Source organism: Coenobita brevimanus, chromosome 69 (assembly GCF_032717465.1).
Source record: "Coenobita brevimanus isolate Jiangsu-jjx chromosome 69, ASM3271746v2, whole genome shotgun sequence".
Taxonomy (NCBI): domain Eukaryota; kingdom Metazoa; phylum Arthropoda; class Malacostraca; order Decapoda; family Coenobitidae; genus Coenobita; species Coenobita brevimanus.
The window spans coordinates 2359182-2379920 of NC_137022.1; the positions used below are offsets into that span (position 1 = coordinate 2359182).

General features: G+C 41.0%; 1 protein-coding gene across 2 annotated transcripts in view; it reads left to right on the forward strand.

Annotated features, from left to right (window-relative positions):
* The window catches only part of LOC145406097 (aspartyl/asparaginyl beta-hydroxylase-like), a 103879-nt gene extending 83452 nt beyond the window's left edge, over positions 1-20427 (forward strand). Inside the window, exons 9-11 of one of the 2 annotated variants that reach the window (XM_080277294.1) lie at positions 6065-6192; positions 10597-10828; positions 14631-20425. In XM_080277294.1, the coding sequence (XP_080133420.1) occupies positions 6065-6192; positions 10597-10828; positions 14631-14912 (642 nt within the window). In that variant the 3' untranslated portion in view covers positions 14913-20425. Of the gene's footprint in view, positions 1-6064; positions 6193-10596; positions 10829-14630 lie in introns of both variants that reach the window. The other variant, XM_080277295.1, reaches the window with a different exon arrangement.
* The last annotated feature ends 312 nt before the right edge of the window (positions 20428-20739 follow it).

Consider the following 20739-nt stretch of genomic DNA (forward strand, 5'->3'; position numbering starts at 1 on the left):
TTTGTTTAACTTGGAAAGCATCATGTTGTTGATGGTTGTTTATAGCTCCTCCAGGTTGAAAAGTTTCCCTGTGCTGCATAAAATCATCATCAGGTCAGAAAACTATAGTGAAAGAAGTATCCTTGGATTGTTGGAGTTATGGTAATTTACAGAAATATTACATACCTGTTAATGATCCATTGCTATCTGTAAAGCTAATTAGTCAGTTTCCCCCAATTTATAGTAACAAGTGCATTGAAAAAGTAGTGATATTGTGGAACACAGCCCTCACTGTCATTGAGGATTTACAGCAATGCCATGCTTATTGTGGTTTTTGTTATCACTGAGAGATGAAAATCTGCACTCCTGCCATTATTGCACATTTTTCGGCTAAAGTGCATTGTTATTGTGCACCTGAGCTGGTTTCTGTTGACAATGATGGTGCAGTGTCTGTAGTTTCTGATGGTTTTAAGTGATTCAAAGCTGAGGCCCTGCTTGAAGAGTTAGTTCCAGGTGGTGGAGGCGGTGGCTTAATCGGTAGAGAGGTGGCCTACAGTTCTACCGGACCCAGGTTCAAATCCCCACTGGGGCAGGGAACAGTTTAAGGATTTGAATTTCATATAATCAGACTTTACTGATCTACCAGAAGACCCGCCGACATGTCGTAAAAATACCACCGCTAATACCAATACACCAGTCCTGTATGAGATAGCCCTAGCATGTATTCAATCTGGACGGTGGGTGTTAGCGTCGAAGTGGTGACATGTAGAGAGGTGTATGGTATGTAGGAGGACTACTGGGCCTTGAGAGCAGGCTGTGAAGCATATGCCCAGAGTCGGACACACACACAGAAAAAAAAAAAAAAAAAAAAAAAAAAACACCCCCTAGCCTCTGAACTGCTTTCCTCAGGCCCATCATAAATCCCTCTGTGGTATGTGATTCCTCCTTATTGTGTTCCTTTCATCACTTTCTGTTAACCTAGCCATGCCTATTTGTGTTTTTGATACTAAGCATAGCAGTATTTATGTATTTAGTGAGTCAGAATTACAGTATTATAAAAGGGAAAATTTGGGCTTGCACTGGGAATGCCAGGTACCAGTTAGGATAAATCCCCTAGGTTTTGTACTTTCATCATTGCACAATTTCATTATCATGCATCACATTCGGTACCAGTTAAGTGCACTAACCAAGAGATCACTACTGTATTCGTAAACTGAGAATGCAAAGCTGTTTGCAAGCCTCCTAGTTTTGACAGTTGTCTGCCAGTGACAAAGCTTAAGTGTGTTTGGCATCTCTTGTTGCTGGATATACAGTAATGTACAGTACTTTGCATAATTGCATAGAGATTATCCATATAAGATTTTTATTACTGGGTTACAGTGACCCTGCAATATGCACTGGTAAAATGTTATCTTAGGGTGCCACAAACTTGAAATCTGCACACTGAGAGATCTACAATATATCCCATAATAAAAATTTAATGTGTTAACGTAGGGGTGCCACAAACTCGGAGTCTGTGCACTAGGAGATGTACAGTATATTCCATCATAAAAATCTAATGTGTTAGCTAACACTTGGCCCAACCACAACTTTTCCTACCAAAGACCCTCTATGGCCACAGCTATAGTAGGGTACAAATATGCTTCTTAAGAGTTTGCAGATATAAGATAGTGATATCAAGGAGGTATATAGCAGTACATAAGTGGAGAAACCTTCCATAACAATGAGGATGGCTGGTTTACAGAATAAGGGAAGAGGGCTCAGAAGCAGAGGAGTTGTGGTTGGGACATGCCTCATACCTCTCACTGCAGGTACTAGTCCTTAACTTTGAGCCCCTCAGAAATCACTCATCATTGTCTGAGGGGTCTGGAGCTGATGTGGTGGTGACTGGTGAGGATGATAGGGCAGGCAAGGCAGCTCAGGTAGGAGAGGCAGGTTGGGTAGGTGAGGAGGGGGAAGCTGGCTGGGTTAGGGGCAGAAGGTAGGTGATGATGAGATAGTGTGAATGTTTGTTGATTGAGTGATTGATTTTATTTTATCATTCATTTAGTTCACTGCAGACTGTATTTAAAATATGGTTTGTCTGGTTGTGGAAATATTCACACCATTGCAGGTCAGACAAGCTGAGTGGTTCGTCCTTAATCTTGTCTGCCAGATAGAGAATATTGGTAGTGATTGGTATGACAGCATCTGTGGTTTGGAGGCAGGGTATGGCTGTTCAGGCTGTACAGCTTCTTGAGTCCCCTGTGCAGCTTTCCTGTGTTGTATCTGGTTGATGAAGTCCTCCATTGGCATCTCCATGGTGTCTTGTAGCAATTCAGTCATCCTTTCCCTCATTATGTTGGTGAAACCTTCATCTGGGATGTGACGGTCAGTTTTGGCAGCAGCCAAATGGATAAAATTGGAGTCAAACCTTCCTCCATCCTTGTGTGATTGCCTCTGGTTACTTTGTTCAGGCCTTCACAGTGTTGTGCACTTATTTTCATGAGTAACATTTTTTCCAAAATTCACTTGTTTACCAAGTTGGTGTCCAATGCCACAGCACATCCACTGCCAAAAAGTACACCTCCCTGTACCTCCAGTCTTTCTTCTCTAACCCCTCCAACTCCCCCTCCATGCATTTACTTGCAGGTGAGCTACTGGTACCAGCCCTAAAACTGGAAATTCTTTTGGTCAAAGGGCTGGATCCTCAAGGTAATGTTCAGCAGCAGGAACAAGACCTCTAATGTTGGGTGCCTGGGGATGACTTGGACAACTATCCATGAGGAGAATAATTTTGAATGGTAACATTTTAGATTGGGGAAAAAAAAAAAAAAAACTTGGCTGTCAGCACAAGCTCATTGTCAGACCAATTTGTCATTAATCTTGCTGTAGCCCACACCTTAGAATTGTTTTGCCAGTGGATACTCAGTCAATCAAAATTGGCTCCTACTGGGATGGGTAAAATGATGAATTATTACATATATCACTTCTCACTGTCCCATTGTGTTGACTGCCAAGAACTGGCATTCTTTACTAGCCTTGAACCTGGGAGCACCCCTTTCCTTCTGAATCAGGAATGGAGAGGACACCATGCATTTCCAGGGCAAACCAGTCTTGTTCATGTAAAAAATCTGGCACCTTTCAAAGACCCCTTCTCCTACTGCCCTCCAATGCTCAGAAGGAAAGGAGTTTGCTGCTGCCTCACGTGCACTTGCCCCTGTGCTTCTGACAGTGCACAAACCTCTGGAGTAGTTCCTTAGATTCTCCCAGTGCCGATGGATTTTCTGTTTGAATTACACAGGCCACCATTTTATAGACCAGTTTCACCTTTACTGTAGGATACTGGCCTCCACTGGTATATTTAACTGTGTCTAGCTATGCACAGATCTGTATTAAAATCTTTTCTGTCCTACCAGTAATTAACACAGGACTAACTGCCACCTTCCATACTTCATTTACGTCTGCAGTTTTTAACTGCAAGTCACAGTACTTTCACAGATCTCCCACACAGTTTGGTCTGTAGATTCATTAATATTAAAGCCCATAGCAGCATGACACACTTGTTCATGCCTGTCTAGACGATGCAGTATCACTGCCAGAGAAAGACCCTTCACTTAGGTCTGCCACCTCCTGGTGAAACCATGGCAGATCACAGTACAGGTTATTACCATAAGACACAAAGAGTAAGAGTACAATGGTTGAAAAGATAGAGCGCTTCAGCATAGCAGGTCAACTCTGGTCAGCGTTCTCTCTTTGTGCCTGAGTGGGGATAAGGACGCACAGAGGATTCTAGGAGCATTATGGCATTTGTGATGTCACTGCATGGGTGGCTGACACAGGCTTTGTTATGATTTTGTATGAGCCTTGTCAATCAGCATGCTTTTTCTGCTCAGTGTTCATGGTACTGCATTTTTCATTCATGCACTTGGAAACTATGCACATGGAGTCTGCACATACTGAGAGGTCATTATATAATTTTGAGTGTCAGTGGGGCTTGCATAAATCTACACCTTCTCAGTTTTGAATACAGCTGTAAATCACTTAAGAAACTGAGTTTGAACTGATTGGGTAAGCAAGTATATAATGATGTAGTTAATTGTTATCGTTTGTATTTCCATAGCAGAGACCCTGAAAATTGGTATGTAATGGTGAACTAAGAGTGGAAAGAAGTGTGAAAATGTGAGGGACAAAAGAGTAAGACTACCTGCACTAGCAAACTAACGTGAAAGATGGAGATGGGAACTATAATTTGTTGAGGATTGAGACTGATGAGAACAGAGTGGTAGTAAGCATGATTGGTTTTGGTGGTGGACAAAGAAGGAATTTAGTGCCCAAAAATATGACAGTGGCAGAATTGTAAATACTGTGAAGAGGTTGAAGAATGGAAAGACTGTAGGTATTGATGAGCATCATATTAAGAAAGCAGAATCACCATCCACTCACTCAATGTAGTGCTGCTTTGGGTGTCTGCCCTTTCCTCTTGTCCTTCCTACCTTTTCTATCATTCTTCCCTTCATTCTTTCCACTTCCTTCCGGCAATGGGTGACTTTACACTCCCTCTTCTGTCTTTCTTTCTTTCATTTTTTCCCCTTCCTTCTGCTTGTGGGTGACTACACTGAGTGACAAGCAATATAGTTTCCTGTACACTAGGAAACCATTTACTGTACTATGCTGGGTGGTAACCATATAACCAAATTATGGTGCTTGGTGGTTTAGTGGGTAATTAAGGTGCTCCAGTAGGATTGAGCCCGTGTAAGTTTATGTGCAAGGGATGGTTGGGGTTTATTGCACACGTAATGCCACTCAGGGATGAGCGAGGCTGTCACTCTCATCTTATATGTCAGGGCCAACTTGCCTAACCCTGGGCTTTTCTGTTCCTCATGGGGCAATATAGGATTGGGTGATGGCTGGCTGGATGGATTGAATAAAGATTTTGATTGAAATGTGCTTTAAGGCTGGGATGTAAGAGTTCTCGAATGGATTGGAAGGAGGCTGTAAGTTTACCTTTATAAAGAAGTAAAGGTGACTGAAGTAAGTGCAAAAAATGTTATGGGATAAATCTGATGAGTTTTGTAGGGGAAGATTTAGAAGGCCAATACCATTGATAGGAAAATGGAGAAGGTATTACAGTGTATGGAGCAGTGAACAGGGCCATTTCAGAGAGTGATAGGAAAGATGATCATAGACTTTCATCGTTTGATTAATTAAAGAGAAGAATGTAAATGGTGTGTGAGGAGGACTGTAAGATATATTTGGTGTTTATTCATGTGGAGAAGAACGGATGTAGGATGACTACTGGGCCTTGGGAACGGGCTGTGAAGCCTAAGCCCAGAGTCAGACAAAAAGAGAGAGAGAGAGAGAAGTGAATGGAGAGGATGTATGGAATGTCTAGTCAGTATGGTGTGGATGGAAAGCTTTTAAATGCTGTAAAGAGCACTTATAATGACACTGAAGCTTGTACAAGAGTAGAAGGATATCCTAATGAAAGGTTCGGTCATTGTTAAAGTGAAGTAGTTGTGTGTGATATTCCCATACTAGTTCATTAAATTTGTATGGATGGCGTTATAATCAAGGTCAAAACTAAATTTGTTCAAAAGGTGGAGGGGTTGGTAGTGAAAAGTGTCAGTTATGCAGATGACTCTTTGCAGCTTGTGCATAGAGAACAGAATCTTTGCAAAGTGATTCAGAGTTTCGTGAATGTATGTGATTGGTATATGTAAAAAATACTTGTATGTAAGAGTAAAATGATGGTTGACAGAGAGGTGATAACTGTCAGTGTAATGTGTTGGTGATAGGAGAGACTTTATGTGGCAGAAGAGATAAGTGCCTTTTACAGTAACAAAAAAAAGCAAGTGGAGAATAAAATGTTTAAAGGAAGAAAGGTGGCCATTGCTATGAAGGCCCTAGCATGAAACAAAGGACTGAGTATGGAGGTTGCCAGAAGATTGCATGGTTTGTTAGTACCCACATTAATGAAAGGTGTGAAGAAGTACATGTAGTATGAATAAATTGGGTTATGATGATGATGGTTTAATATATACTGGTGGCAGTAGTGAAAGATAACACTGGAAATAATAGCTATTGTTCTATGTGTCCTCAACAGGTGTATGACCAAGCTGTGGAGAAGGGACTGTTTTTGAATCGGTACCAGCGATCCCTGTATAATGTTGATCGCCTAACTTCACGTCCCCTCTGGTCACACTCCCAGACCACATACCAGGTATTCTTCAGGTAAGTACCTCAGTGCATTGACAGTTTCCATCAGATGATAATGATGATGATGATGATGATGAAGAAAATGAAGATGATGATAAAAGCATGATGATGAAGATGAAGATAACTACAAAAACTACAAAGAATTGTTAACTTGAAGGAACTTAGAATAACATAAGAAAACATTGATGCTTATGAACTGCTGTGTTACAGTACTAAGATGCCTTCTATAGCAAGATGAGTAGAGATGTGGCTGAACAGGGAGCTGTTGACAGAAGTGTTAACCCCTACACTGCGGGCTTGTTTACCAATGACTTGCGTGTGCTGCGGGGTTATTTGGGCTCCGACAGACTCTCAAAAAATATTTGCCAAAAATCAGTTATTAGTCCTAGAATAATAAAATTACATATGCTTATGGCACATACCTTCAGCTTTCTCCTGGAATGATTGTTGAGCCTTCGTCCGTTACCGTAGGACTTGTGGAGACCTCTGAAGTAGGGTAACGAAGTCTCCACTTTACACTTCTCGACAACCCGTAATATGATTACCACAGCCAGATACAAACACTATAAACACTATTCTACAATTTTCAAGTAGTTTGGGATCCATACTCAAAAAAAAAACCACTGTGAAAGCAATGGAAATTACGAGCGCGTCTGATCGTCGCACTGGCACTAGTTCGCTTTTGTAACTCTGTCATTTATTATTCATAAAACCCCTCACACTTTATATTTCTATTACTATATAACACTTATATATATCTACAGTCTTTATCCATAAGTTTCCTTCAGTAGTATTAGTTTATTGTCACTGTAGGGATTCAATTTCTTTCAGTAAAATACGTAGCATTCACTTTCTCGTCCTGTATACTGGCATTGAGAGTGAATGTCACTTTCATCTTCACTCTCATAACTCATAGCATTCAGACATGCTAGAGTGAAACTTTCACTTTCATTACTCCTAGGGTATATACTCGTATTCTTATAATACTACTCATTTACATTTCTATTTACGTTCTCTATTTTATTTACGTTATTTACATTTCTATTTTTGCACTGTGTTGTGCACTGTCACTTGAAATAACTTATAAAACTATTTTCCATTGTTCACGTATATTTACATTCATTACTTTCACTTGCTGTTTACACATTATTTACACATTATTTACAATTCCACTTGCACTGTTTTACTCAATAGAAAGATCGTAGTCACTCTTTTATCAATTGTCAGCCCTTTACCTCTTTCCACACGAGGTTTAGTAGGGGGTAAAGGTCACAGAGCCATTTGCATGGGGGTGAAAAAAGGCCTTGAAGTCAGCAAGAAGAAACATACGTCCCCTCACTTCGGAAGATGAGAGTAAACTGATAACGCAGGGCCAGCCTGGAGGCCTGTTTAGGGGTTATTCAGAGTTACCAACATTGGTTCTTGAAACAGCTAAGTCTAGCACTGATATGATTGGCAGGAAATCTAGACAATACATTATAAATTTGGTAGTTCCAGGTGAATGTAAATATCACTTAGGCTTCTCCCTTCCCTCCTTACATGTATATTTATTACGAAAAAAGATTAGAGGCCTACTTAGGAGATATATAATCAGAGCTACCAGTGTTAAATCTTGAAACAGCTTTGTGTAGCACTGATATGATTGGCAGGAAATCTAGACAATACATTATAAATTAGGTAGTTCCAGGTGAATGTAAATATCACTTAGGCTTCTCCCTTCCCTCCTTACATGTATATTTATTACGAAAATAGATTATATGGCAGATTTCAAGGGGAAAAAAACAGCGAAAATTAGCGAACGAGTGCATGTGAGGTGTTGTCAGGTGATAATTAGCCAATTCCAGGTGTATGGCACTCTCACTTACCTTATTTCTTTCTTGTATATATTATTTGGTATAAGAATACGACATAGGGCTTATTTCAATGGATGAAATCAGTGAAAAATTCCAGGGAAGATTTACTTAGCGTAGCATGGCCGGGCAGGCGAGAGGGTAGGGTAATGGAGGGGGGGTAGGGAGGGGAGTCAAGAACGGGGAGAAATGGCTAAATTGTTAACAATGGATGGGAGTACAGATGAGATTAGGAGTGCTGACTAGTGTTGGACATTGTCAGTACTGATAGATGATACAAGCCCCCACTTGGAAGCCCGGGTGAATTCAAAATAACAGAATCACAAAAGCGACGCCCCGCGGTATGATCCCTTGCTCCCAAGCGTCACGAAAGTGACGCCCCGCGGTTAAGGGGTTAATGAGCAGCACAGAGCTCATAAGAACTATGTCTTGAAAGTTACTGATTCAGTGTGTAGATGGACAAGGAGCCCTCCAAGCCATGTAACATAGTGGTGGGATAAGGATGTAGAAGCCACGGTTAAGGAGAGAAGACTTTTCAGGAATGATAAAGAGGTGGAAGCAGAGAGGATTACTTGACTGCCAAGACTAGAGTCAGAAAGGGGGTATCCAGGGCAAACTCTAAGTCTCAGAGACTTTTACTGGATAACCTAAATATTGCTGAAAGGAATAATATGATATTTAAGGTGGCATATCAGATAAAGAGGGAAAATCAGGGATATCATAGGTGAGCAGTGTGTGAAGCATGATGAAGGAAAGGTCGTGGTGGACAGTGATGACATTAAAGACATCTGGAGAGAACATTATATCTGGCTGGTAAATGAGGAGTTTGATTGGAACAGAGGATCCAGTGATTAGTCATTAGCTTTAGATTGATACTGTTACTGTGAGCAGGACAATGGGCAGGATGCAGTTGGGGAAGACAGCGAATGTGTCTGGGTTGAAAGTTAAAATGTTGAAGGCCTCAGGAGATAAAGAGTGGGTTTAGATACTGATTTGATAAATTTGATTATTATATGGTCAACTGATGCCATATTCTTTGTCTGATAGTTTCAGGAACAGGAAAAATATATAGGAAAGAGGAAGGAGCTGCACTTTGTTTTAGTTCGATTTGGAGAAGGCCTTTGATAGGGTCCTTAGGGAGGTGGTGATGTGAGCAGTGACAAAGCTTGAGAGTGAGGGGTGGAGACAGGTGTCTCCAATGCCCAGTTATGCAAATATCCCACATTTTTCTCTTATCCCCAGAAAGGAAGATGGTGGACTGCCTGAGAAGGGTAATTTGAGCATGCAGTCCATTGGGCTTATGTTTCAGATGAACTTGGGGCCATGATGACAACGACTGCTACTGCTGCTAGTGCTGCTACTACTATGATGATGATTTTTTTTCTTGCTACTATCAGACCATTTTATTCAGATTAGGAGAGTGTTGAACAGGAGAGGTTAGATCCAGCCTTTATAAACTCACTCAGTACTAGGGTGCTCTACAGAACTGAATACTGTACAGTCATCTGGTAACTACAGGAATAAATTACAAAAAGGTATCATCTGACTGAAAGGGTTGAAATTATCTGGAGATGATTCAGTATAACGGACTAATTAGGGCCCAAACCATTCTGAAAAAGTGAAATTCCAATAAAAGCGACATCCGGACTTCACCCTGCCAACTCAGACATTTTCCTATATATCGGACATTAGTCTGGATCGCACCAACGGTTTTTAAACCGTTTTCACTGCCACTGCAGTACTGTACTGTATTATACCTTCACTACAATAATCCATCCATCCATCCATCATCCAACCCTACATCGCCCCATGAGGAGCGCAGGAGCCCGGGGCCAGGCAGTTGGTCCCAACATTTAAGATGAGAGTGACCAGCCTCACTCATCCCTGAGTGGTATTATATGAGCAATCAACCCCAACCATCCCTTGGATATAAACCTGCACCGGCTCAGTGCGATTGGAGTGCAATAATTACCCACTAAAACCACCAGGTGCCAAAATCTGGTTATATGGTTACCACCCAGCATAGTAAATGCTTTCCTGGTGTACAGGAAACCATTTGGCTTGTCACTCAGTGTAGAGTCACCCACAGGCTGAAGGAAGAGGAAAGAATGAAGGAAAGAAAGACAGAAGAGGGACTGTAAAGTCACCCATAGGCAGAAGGACAAGGAAAGAATGAAGGAAAGAAAGACAGAAGAGAATGGAAGGAAAGAAGGATGGAGAGGAAAGGGCAGACACCCGAGGTTAGCACTACATTGAGTGAGTGGATGGTGAGCGCCCCCACCTACCATAGCATGGTAAAATATACAGTATATAATAATACTGTACTGTGCACTGATAAACATGTCTTTTATTTACCTTATTGTGGTGAACATAGCTGAAGTGGTCAGGCAGTCCAGACTGCTTCTGGATTTATCTGACCTTTTCCAATATACAGTAGAGGAATTTAGTCCGGTAGCTCCTCTATTCTGATAAAAGCAAATACTGGTATACTGAAGTCTTATATCGAGGTCTTACTGTACAAATATATGAAAAGGACATCACCTGGACCCAGTTACGTTTTTGTCAACAGGAATCTTGAGGACAATTGGGAAGCAATCCGAGACGAAGGTATTGCCCTTCTGAACCTCCCCCCTCAGGATGGGTTCATGCCTGAGACGGAAAAGCTGCATGACAGAGGTGACTGGAAGCAGTACGAGTTGTTCCGCCGTGGCCGCAAGGTTACTGCCAACTGCGTCAAGGCACCTGTCACATGCGGCCTGATTGAAAACTTTGCCCCTGCTGCTGGATGCAAGAGAGGACAGGTAATGTTTTGACTTATTATTAATCCTTACTAACCCTAGACAGATGCTTGAGAGGAGGATGCCTTTAAGTGGTGGCAACAGTATAAATTGATGTCTCCACTACCCAGTTATATAAGTGTCACTCAACCCCCTTCTGTTACTCATCATCCCCACATACTCCTGAATGAGTCTTTGGGCACTCTTCACACAACATTCACACCTGACGTCTTTCTTAGCCAGCCATCGCTCTCCTGCCTCTCAGCCTGCCCAAACCATCTCAATGTACCGATATGCACCAGCTCTTTCATTTTTCATGCATAACCTCTCACAGCACACTGTTCTTTGTCTTGTCACTCATTGAGACCCAGTTCTTCCATCTGGACATTCTTATTTCTTCACATCCCAGTCTGCAGGTATCCTCTTCTCTTACAAGCCTGTGTCTTTGCTATACACCTTAACACTTCTCTTACACTGAAAAAAATTCAAAGTGCATTCATCATCTGAAATAAAGCTGATGGAGGTAGTATTGAACTTTTGACCCTCCAGGTTATTGTCTCTACTGAATGAAAATATCAGAGGCTGTGCTCATCAGTAAGTTATAAAGCATGTTCATTGATGAAAAAAGAAGATGAGGGGGATGCTTCTTTCAGCTAAATATAATAATCTTACAGTAAGCAATTTTAAAAGTGTCCCACCCAACATTTGTGGAGTGATTATATATCTGTCTGTCTATGTCTATATCTGTGTGTCTGTATCTGTCTATTTATCTATATCTGTCTAAAGATGGATGGCTACGATTGATCTGGGAGTTACAGCCATGAGAGTGAAATGGGGCTACAGGCTTGGTAACATGCCACACAATCATCACACTTAGTCAGGGATGCTTCAGTTTTGTGTTGTTGTTGACACCTTCCTGTGGTGGCACGTATATAGCTGATTGGTTATGCAAACACAGAATTCTTCAACTCCCCTCCCTGTTCTCTAAAAGGAGGATGATTTACTGTAGGTGTAGAAGGGCAGCTTCAGCCTACAGTCCAATGGGCACACATTCAGATTAGCTGGAGGTACAACAGCATCATCATCAGTCATTTGTTACTTGAGTGCTTCCTTCACCTGCACAGAATCATCAGTCAGTAGTTAGAATAAAACCCATGTGTGTCCCAGCTCTCGTATGAGTCAGTATTCAAGTTTCCATTGTCTAAATAGATTTGTATAACTGTAACAGCCATCCCATGTTACCTCCACACTTCATTTTGAGGCATAAGGACACAGACTTTCCCTTGACAGAATTAGCAGACTAATAAACAGACATCTAGTGGTGCAGTGGGTGAAGATGCAGAGGTTGGATGTGGTCCTTGTGGTTCTAAGACCAGTGAGTTGTTTTTATTGCTTAAGTTTGGTGTGTTTAGCAGAACAAGCCTTCCAACCACAGGTATGCGACAGGTGTTGGTTCGTATGTATTGTACAGCACATACACTGTATAGGGATCTGGTGCCTCTTTGTGAGAGCCAGTGCCTCACCTGGCTTGGACCAGGGTCCTTACCACAGGGAAGTATTAGGTTGGCTTCCAAGTGGACTTCATTGCTGCACCACCCAGGGTGCACAGTGCCATCAGGTGGAGGGTCCTCATGGGTGCCAGACCAAGGAGTGATTCATGGGTTAGTGATTGATCATTATTGCCTGAAATGTAGCTCTAGGCCTCTATACTCGTGATGGGACAATGAAAGTGTAATGTCATGATGATGGAATGGAATGGTGCTTACAGCTGGGCATCTGTCAGCAGCCAGTTCCACAGCAGCCTGAAAGTATGGTCTTACTTAGACTGTGAAATTTAGTGTAATGGAACCAGTCTTGCATGTATACATACATGTGGTTTCAACTTATTTGTCTGCACCCACTTGGGTGTGGGTATCCTCGCTCACTTGAAAATTAGAGTAGCAGATAAGGCACCCATATGAATGAAGATGAGGATGTGTATATTTGGTGACAGCCAATTTTTCACCCAATATGTCAAGTCTGGTTATCCCTCTGGCCTGAGAATGAGAGTAACAAACAAGACTGCCATATGAGTGGAGATGAGGGTAACAGACTAAATACAGTAATTCCTCCCTGTTCACAGGGTCTACACTTGCCAGGTTCTGTAATTCGTGGAGAGCAGGTGGTCATTCTTCAAATATCTGAGAAGTGCTGGAAAGTTTCCACGTGATGCATTGTTCCCACCCATACATCCCATCCTGTGCATTCTCATGTGGCCTGCACTCCAGCTCCCCTTGTTTGTTCCATTTAGGCTGCACCAGAGTAACAATGTATCCACTGTAAATATTAATCTCCGACACCATTTTCCACTTGTTTCGCACACGTGCATGCACACACAAATACGTGGACATCCAAACATATTGCATCACTATTTAAAATTTTGATATTCCTACAAGGTTACAATAATGCAGACTTAGGTAAGTGTGCAATATCGTCAATATAACTTATAAATAGTAAACTAAGCATTCTTTGGGTTAGATATGCACACAAGGAGCATGGAGTGTTTGCACCACACCAAATGCATCAGTGGTTTGTAAATAATAGCTGATTACCTGCTAATGCAAGCAAGATGGCAGTGAAAGATATGTAGTTAAATTCGTGTATCATCATTTGAGTTGCAAGGTTTGGTGAATGAATTTGGGACAGTGTGTAGGAGGAGGAAGCTGAAAGTTAATGTAAACAAAAGTAAAGTTATGGTGTTTGAGAGGAATGAAGTCACAGAGTGTGCAGTGAGGTTGGATGGTGAGGATATGGAGAATGTGAGTGCATTCAAGTACTTGGGTAGTGTGATGAGTAAGGATGGAACTTTGGGGGATGAAGTACGTGAAAGGGTACAGCAGGGAAGGAAGGTTGTTGGTACACTGAAAGCAGTGATGAGAAATAGGGAGGTGAGTATGGAAGTTAAGAAGTCACTGCATGATGGTATTGTGATCCCTACCCTGACGTATGGAAGCGAGGTGTGGACCTTGCAAGAGGGGAACAAGTCAAGAGTGAGAGCAGTGGAAATGAGTTACTTGAGAGGAGCATGTGGAGTGACGTGGAGGGACAGGTTGACGAATGAAGAAGTGAAGAAACGTTGTGGGGTGGATGTGGATGTGGTTGAGAAGATTAGGAGAAATACACTGAGGTGGTTTGGACATGTGGAGAGAATGGAGAATGAAAGACTGACTAAGAGGGTGTATGTAGCTGAGGTGGAGGGAGGGAGAGGGAGGGGTAGACCGAGGATGAGGTGGAGGGATGGAGTTGAGAGGTATATGAGGGAGGGGGGGGTGAGTTGGGGGGAGGGTAGTCAAATGGTGGGTGACAGAGTGACTTGGAGGCGTTTTGTCTGCGGCCACCCTTTGTGGGATTAGGGCGTCGGGATATAGATAGATAGATAGATAGATCATTTGAGTAAATAATTGAATGCAAAATTTTTTCGCTAACAATTTTTTGGTGAATGATAAACACAAATACAGCTTCTCTGGCATTTAAGAACAGAAGTGGGCATACAGATCATGAGAAAACAGCCAAGAAAAATACTTGTATTTATCCTGAAATATTATTAGCTTGAGTTTAAAATAATCTACTGTACAGTATACATGCTGATGTCTGATTATGTTTTAGGGCAACGCAGAGTATTATTAGGCAACCCTATTGGTTTATTGCTGCTGCAGGGTCCCTTTGGGCCACTGGGGGGCATGACCAGTACATCCTGAAATTCTGTGTTCATGAGAATCTCTGTGATGCAACCCCTGCAGAAAAGGAGGGAATACTGCACTGTATTAGCTGTTTTCTTGCCCAACAGGTGAAGTTCAGCGTGATGGAGCCAGGCACCCACGTACACCCTCACACTGGACCAACCAACTGTCGTCTGCGTGCACACTTGGGTCTGGTTATCCCACCAGGCCTGCGTATGAGAGTAGCAAATAAAACAACCACGTGGGAGGAAGGGAAGGTGTTTGTGTTTGATGACAGCTGGGAACATGAGGTGTGGCATGAGGGGCCATCTAGCAGGTTGGTTCTCATTGTTGATGTCTGGCACCCGGAACTCACCGACCAGGAGCGAAAATCCCTCCCCCCTATATAAGTAGTTGCTGCTGCTATGGTGGGTTGTTGTTTTAATATTTATTTGTTACTGCCATGGACACATGCTGCTGATACTATCAGCTTTGTGTATAACTGGGGTCAAATGTTTACCTGATAATTCACCTCTTCTCCTTCCCATTTTTCTCTGCTGGCTAAAAGTTTTAAGCTGAGAGAGGCTTGGTATGTTTTTCTCCCCTTAATTGATGCTCTTTTATATGTATGATGCATCAGGGATGAAAATGCCATGCCCAAAGTGTGAAGTAGAAACAGTGAAAGAGTTGGTGAACTTTTGTCTCTGACTGTGAAGGATATACAGTATATTAGATTTGACTGTTGCTGTTGTAGCCACTTTACTACAGTGGTGTTGTATATGGGAGTAGCAACAATAAAGAAGAAGAAAAAAAAAAAGAGACCAACTTACCATGGGAGTCAGTACTTATATCCGATCAAAAAATGAGCTTCTTTCATAATTATTGCTACTATTTCTACTGACAGTTGTTTTGTGTACTGGAATGATGTTCACCACTTTTATATAAGAGGTGACAGAAAGTGATGTTCCTTGGCCCTATGGATCAGTTACCTTTCAGTGGCTGTAAAACACGGCTTGAACGAGTAGTGTAGCCTACAGTAGAGCCGCCTAGTTCCTACCCATGTCAGACATATACAGACTAGCAGCTGCATCATAAGGGGAGGCTACAAGCATGGTGAAATGGATCTGTGTGGATGGAGATGAAAATGTAACAGCTTTTGCGTGGACAGTCAGTCTCTTGGGGCATTTATCCCTTCAGTCTAATGATATACTTTTGTGACATAGTTTTCATTTTACTCATGTTGCTACCCTACAATTTTATTTAGCTTATAGGAAATTTTTTTGTAGTGAAAGGGTTTAATGTAGATGGTTTCAAGCCCCTTGTGTTGTTAGAAGTTTCCCCCAAATTAAGCATACAGTAATCACATGGTGGCAACAAGAATAAATACAAAATACATCATCAGACTGAAGGGGTTTAACAGGCTGAAGAGGAGCTAGCATTAACTGCAGTAAACTTATAATTAGAAGATGAGAACTTGTTCTTTTATCAGTGAAGCTACTTGAATTGATGGTATGTACAGTAAGTCATTTTTCTTTGGAGATTCTATGTGCTGTTAATCCTACAGTTGATTACAGAGAAATTGCCTCTTAAGGTTGGATTGTTATCTTTAAAACTGACATGCCGCTTTGCCCCACTGTGCTGTACATAACCAGTGGAGTGCATGCAGGCTTTGGAACAACATCCCACAATATGACACACAGCCAAAAATCCCATTTCTTTGAGTTCAACTGACTGCAGAGCCCAATACAAACATTTTATTGAAGGTACAGTAGCGAGAAAATATGAAAATATTTAGGAAGGTGATGTTGCTTCCTAGTGTCCTCATAAGTGTGCAGGGAAGGTGGCCAGGCCATCTGGCTTAAGAAGTGATGTCATTGCTCAGAACATCCCATTGGCCATAATGAAAGTAGGTATTATGATGAAAATAGCCACTCATAGTCATTTGTATACATAAAGACTCTGCCAGTATATTCCAGTAATTTATCTCAACCATATCTAAAAGCATTGCAAGTACCCTGTTGTATGGAAGAATATGTGGTACCTTGGCACACAACCCACACCTGTCATGAGGACTGGCTGTATGCACATTTTTATGCAGTTAGCCGAGAATAATACATGTTACATTTTTAGTTTTCCGTGTTATAGAACAAATCAGTCTCATTTTGTTTTGGTGAAGTGTGTTACATGTATATTGTTTTTAATATTGATTTAAATTTGATGAAGCCATAATTGACTCCTTTTTAGGTTTAGTGGTGCTGCATAATATAGCTGTGTACAAATAGATAAAAGCCTTCCCAGCCAAGCTTAAAAGAAATGCTGCTCATTTCCAGGGGTAATCTAGTATAATTATATCTCATTTCTAGCAGATAATCAGCATCAAACACTGCTACTTCTTCTGTCATATATTTGTGATGAACTTTCGCTAAGCAGTACTGGAGTACGGTAATATTACATGAGTTCAGTGTTCTTGTTAGTATGAGTTTTATTGTCGGTTTATGTTATTTTTATGCTGAATATAGTTGTAGGATTGTTTAATGTTTAAGTAAGCATTAAAGAAAGTTAGTACAGTTACAATACTGTATTTGGTGCTTTTTTGTTCATACTCTTAATGAGTGTTTCTTGTAAAGTGAATTACTAAGTCTTGCACTTACAGCAGTCAGGTGCCCAGGCTCATCATTATTGCCAGGGCTGGATTAACTCTTCTGTGGCCTGGTAGGCAATGCAGACGGTTGGCCTGCAACATACAGATCTCTTTTTACCATTATTTCCAGTGAAACTTTGGCATGACCTGTAATGGCCTTTTTTGATGGCCTGATGGGTGATGGCCCTTATTTGGATGCCCAAAACGTATATTTATTCTGCTCTGGAAGTCTGGATGGCCTGTGACAGGCTGTGGCCTGGTAGGCAGTTGCCCATTTTGCCTATACCTGGTAATCCGGCCCCGATTATTGCAATTACAACATAGACTGAGGATTCAGTAGGGTCCCATTCCAGACCAAATATATAACCATAATAGCTGATATTCAAGATAGTCCGCTAGTCAGGGCCACATGATGGTCGCAGAACACTTCCTAGTGTGCCTTACCACTGCTCAAGCTTTCATCCATCGCTGGCTGCCCCATTTAGCTCAGCTGCTGCCCACTTCACATCATATGTTTTTGCAGCAGTTGGCCAAATAAGTATTGCAAAGTTTCTTAAGGGGGTATAAATGTATCTGAAGATTGTGTGCACCTCTTATTTTTCACATTACACCTCAGTATCCTCTTGTGTTAATGATACAAGGTATGCTTCTATAAAAACAATGTAGATAACATATTGTAAATAACATATTGTAAGATGTAATGCACAGAATAAATCACTAAGGAAAATATACTGTGAAGCCTTATATGCCACCTGGAACAGGACCCAAAGGATCACTGGTACTGTTGCATTCAAAAGTTTGTACACACTTCCCTGCAGGCTGTGGTGATGGGTGGTGTTGCGTGAATTATTTTCTGGATTACCATAATGAAGCTCACAACAAAAGGGTATGAGAAGGAGGAATTCCGTCTGATGTTTGAAGAGTATTGAGAAATAAGGAAGGGCGGACACAGTGCTGGGAGGAGATTATATCTGAACTTTTGCATGTGATAGTACAGTACCTTGATGGACACTTTCGCCGGTTAGTTGGTGTGTTGTTTGGCTGTACTTTTCTGCCCCTTTATGAAGATGGTACTTTGCAGAAGTTTTTTGGGCAACTGTATGTAACTAGTAGACTTCAGCAGCTTAATCTCTGGGGCTAGACCAGTCTAATGAATGTGTACATGTGTACATTCAGTGACTGATGTGGCAGATTGACATGTAGTGTGACTGGTACTATGCTAAATGGTACTCTGTGTTTAACAGATTTACATGTTAGGCCATAGTCTCCTGGGGTTAGGAAGTTTACTATTATCTCTTAGTTAATGATTTACTTTGAATATTGCAGTTTATTATTTTGTATGAAATTTATAACTATGTAATATTCACAAAGATTATTTAAATAACTTTAGAGAGGGTTAACCTTTTTGGTCTGATGATATATTTTTTACATTATTCTTGCTATTACCAGATGATTTTATTCAGCTTAAGGAGAGCCTTTGTTGGTGATAGTATTGATGGCCTCATCTAACCCTACCAGAATGAATGGCCTTTCCAAAATTGAAGATCATCATCTGGTAGTAAGCAGAAAACAATAGAAAATACATCATGAGACTGAAGGGGTTAACATGCCACCTGCAGAAATAAACTGGTAAGGAAGAGGTGATAGTAAGCCTTGCAATCCTATGAGAAAACACCCCTTAGTGTAGTGTGCGGGACTACACAGTATGGATGTCAAGTGTCATGTGTCATTTATTCATCAGGACCAAAACTTTGCTGCAGATTCAAATGCTTGGCCACTAATTATATGCACCTACTGCCATACCAGGTTTTGTACTCGTCTTTAAATGTTACCAGACAGTGTAAGGCTTATGACTCCCGTATGTATTATCATGGGTAAGTTTAGCAAGTACTTTGTGTGAGTAAAATGAGGACATGTAATCAGATGATATGTTTTTTGTTTCCATCATGTTCACCTTGTGTTGCAGTGTCTCATATGTCTTGTTTAGTGACATAGGGACATGCTGCAGTGGTGGTAGTGTTTTATATAACTCAGCCAATATACTGATATATATTATAGCAGTGGTTCCCAAACTATTCAGCATGATGCTTACTTTTTGTTACCATGAAAATCTCATGCTCCTTCCCCCATATTTTTTTGTTTTGATAACATTTTAAATTTTGCAATATATGATTTAGTCTGGTTGAGGTTTATTTGATTAGTAACTGACTTATTCTTGCATGTACAAAGTAGTTTAAATAAGAAACCATAAACTTTCCAGTGATTCCATGACCAGGTAGTGACATCATTGGTTGACTACAAGCACAATAAGAAAATGAATAATAGATAAATAGATAAATATAAAAAAAAAAAAAAATATGAGGAGAAGGCAAGACTACAGCATATGGCATGAACCATATGTTAAAATACCAGAGGGTGAGGGAACATGGTGGGTGGTACTGTTGTTGGAAACAAACGGTGAGTCAGTGTGGTATCTGTGACATGTACAAGATACGTTAGGAGAGAATGGTGAATCTAGAGTGGGAAAGGGTGACTGGTGGATTTTGCTTGTGCAAGGATATGTGGCAGTTTTAATCAGAGATTTGTTTTATGAACAAAAAATTGTACTTTTTTGCACATGGCGTCACCCTCCTCCCCATTGCACCTCCATATCACATCCCTCAGTTTGGGAACCACTGTTTTACAGTATTATATCGAGTGGTTCTTTTGATGAAATAAGGAATCCTAAAAAGGAGAATGGTATGAAATAGATGAACTTTTTATTATTTTCATTCTATCTTCCTTTCATAGACCTTGTAGGAGTATCAGTTTCTTTTTGTGAATTTAACTACAGATGTATGAGAGAAGAGTAATTGTGAATATTAGATATGCAATATTCCAATATCTAATGGGCTAAGTCACTACACTGTTCACTTTAACCTGGCCTAAAATTGCCATCTTGAGTGCTGAGACGTCACTAGAATATGGTTCTGGTTATGAAAAAGTGCTGTGGAGAAGCTGTAGAGCCATACCATTCTTACCATTGTCTCATCCTGTTTCTGGGCTATTGAAGGTACACTGCAAAATAACTCAGATCAGTGCCAAGTTAAGGTGAACAGACTATGGGCAGCTGTACACGTGAACAAACCTCAGTGACCCTTACATACACTCCAGCCCTGGAACTAGCAAGGAAGCTGGGGTGGTGAGTTGTGTGTATGATAATATGTTTTCATAAGTATAGATGATTTTTGCTGAATAAAGGGATCTTGTTATGAAGTGTGTCTTGTTATCACAGTGCCAGGTATGAACCCCTTCACTCTGATGATGCATTATCTGTTTTGTTATCATCACACAGTTTCATTCACCTAGGAGATGACTTTTGGAATGTCACAGGTTAGATATAGCTGCATTAACACTAACTAATAGAATTTCTTCCCAAGATCACTAAAATTATGTTGAGGTAGCAGCAACAGAGGAACAAAATATGCCATTGGACAGAAGGGGTTAATATGGAAGAATTTTGTACCCAGATAAGAAAATTCTGATTATTGGTAAGATACAATGGTTTCAGGCCAACTTGGACCCCTGTCAGGTCATAAGTGTTGTTGTCATAGTAT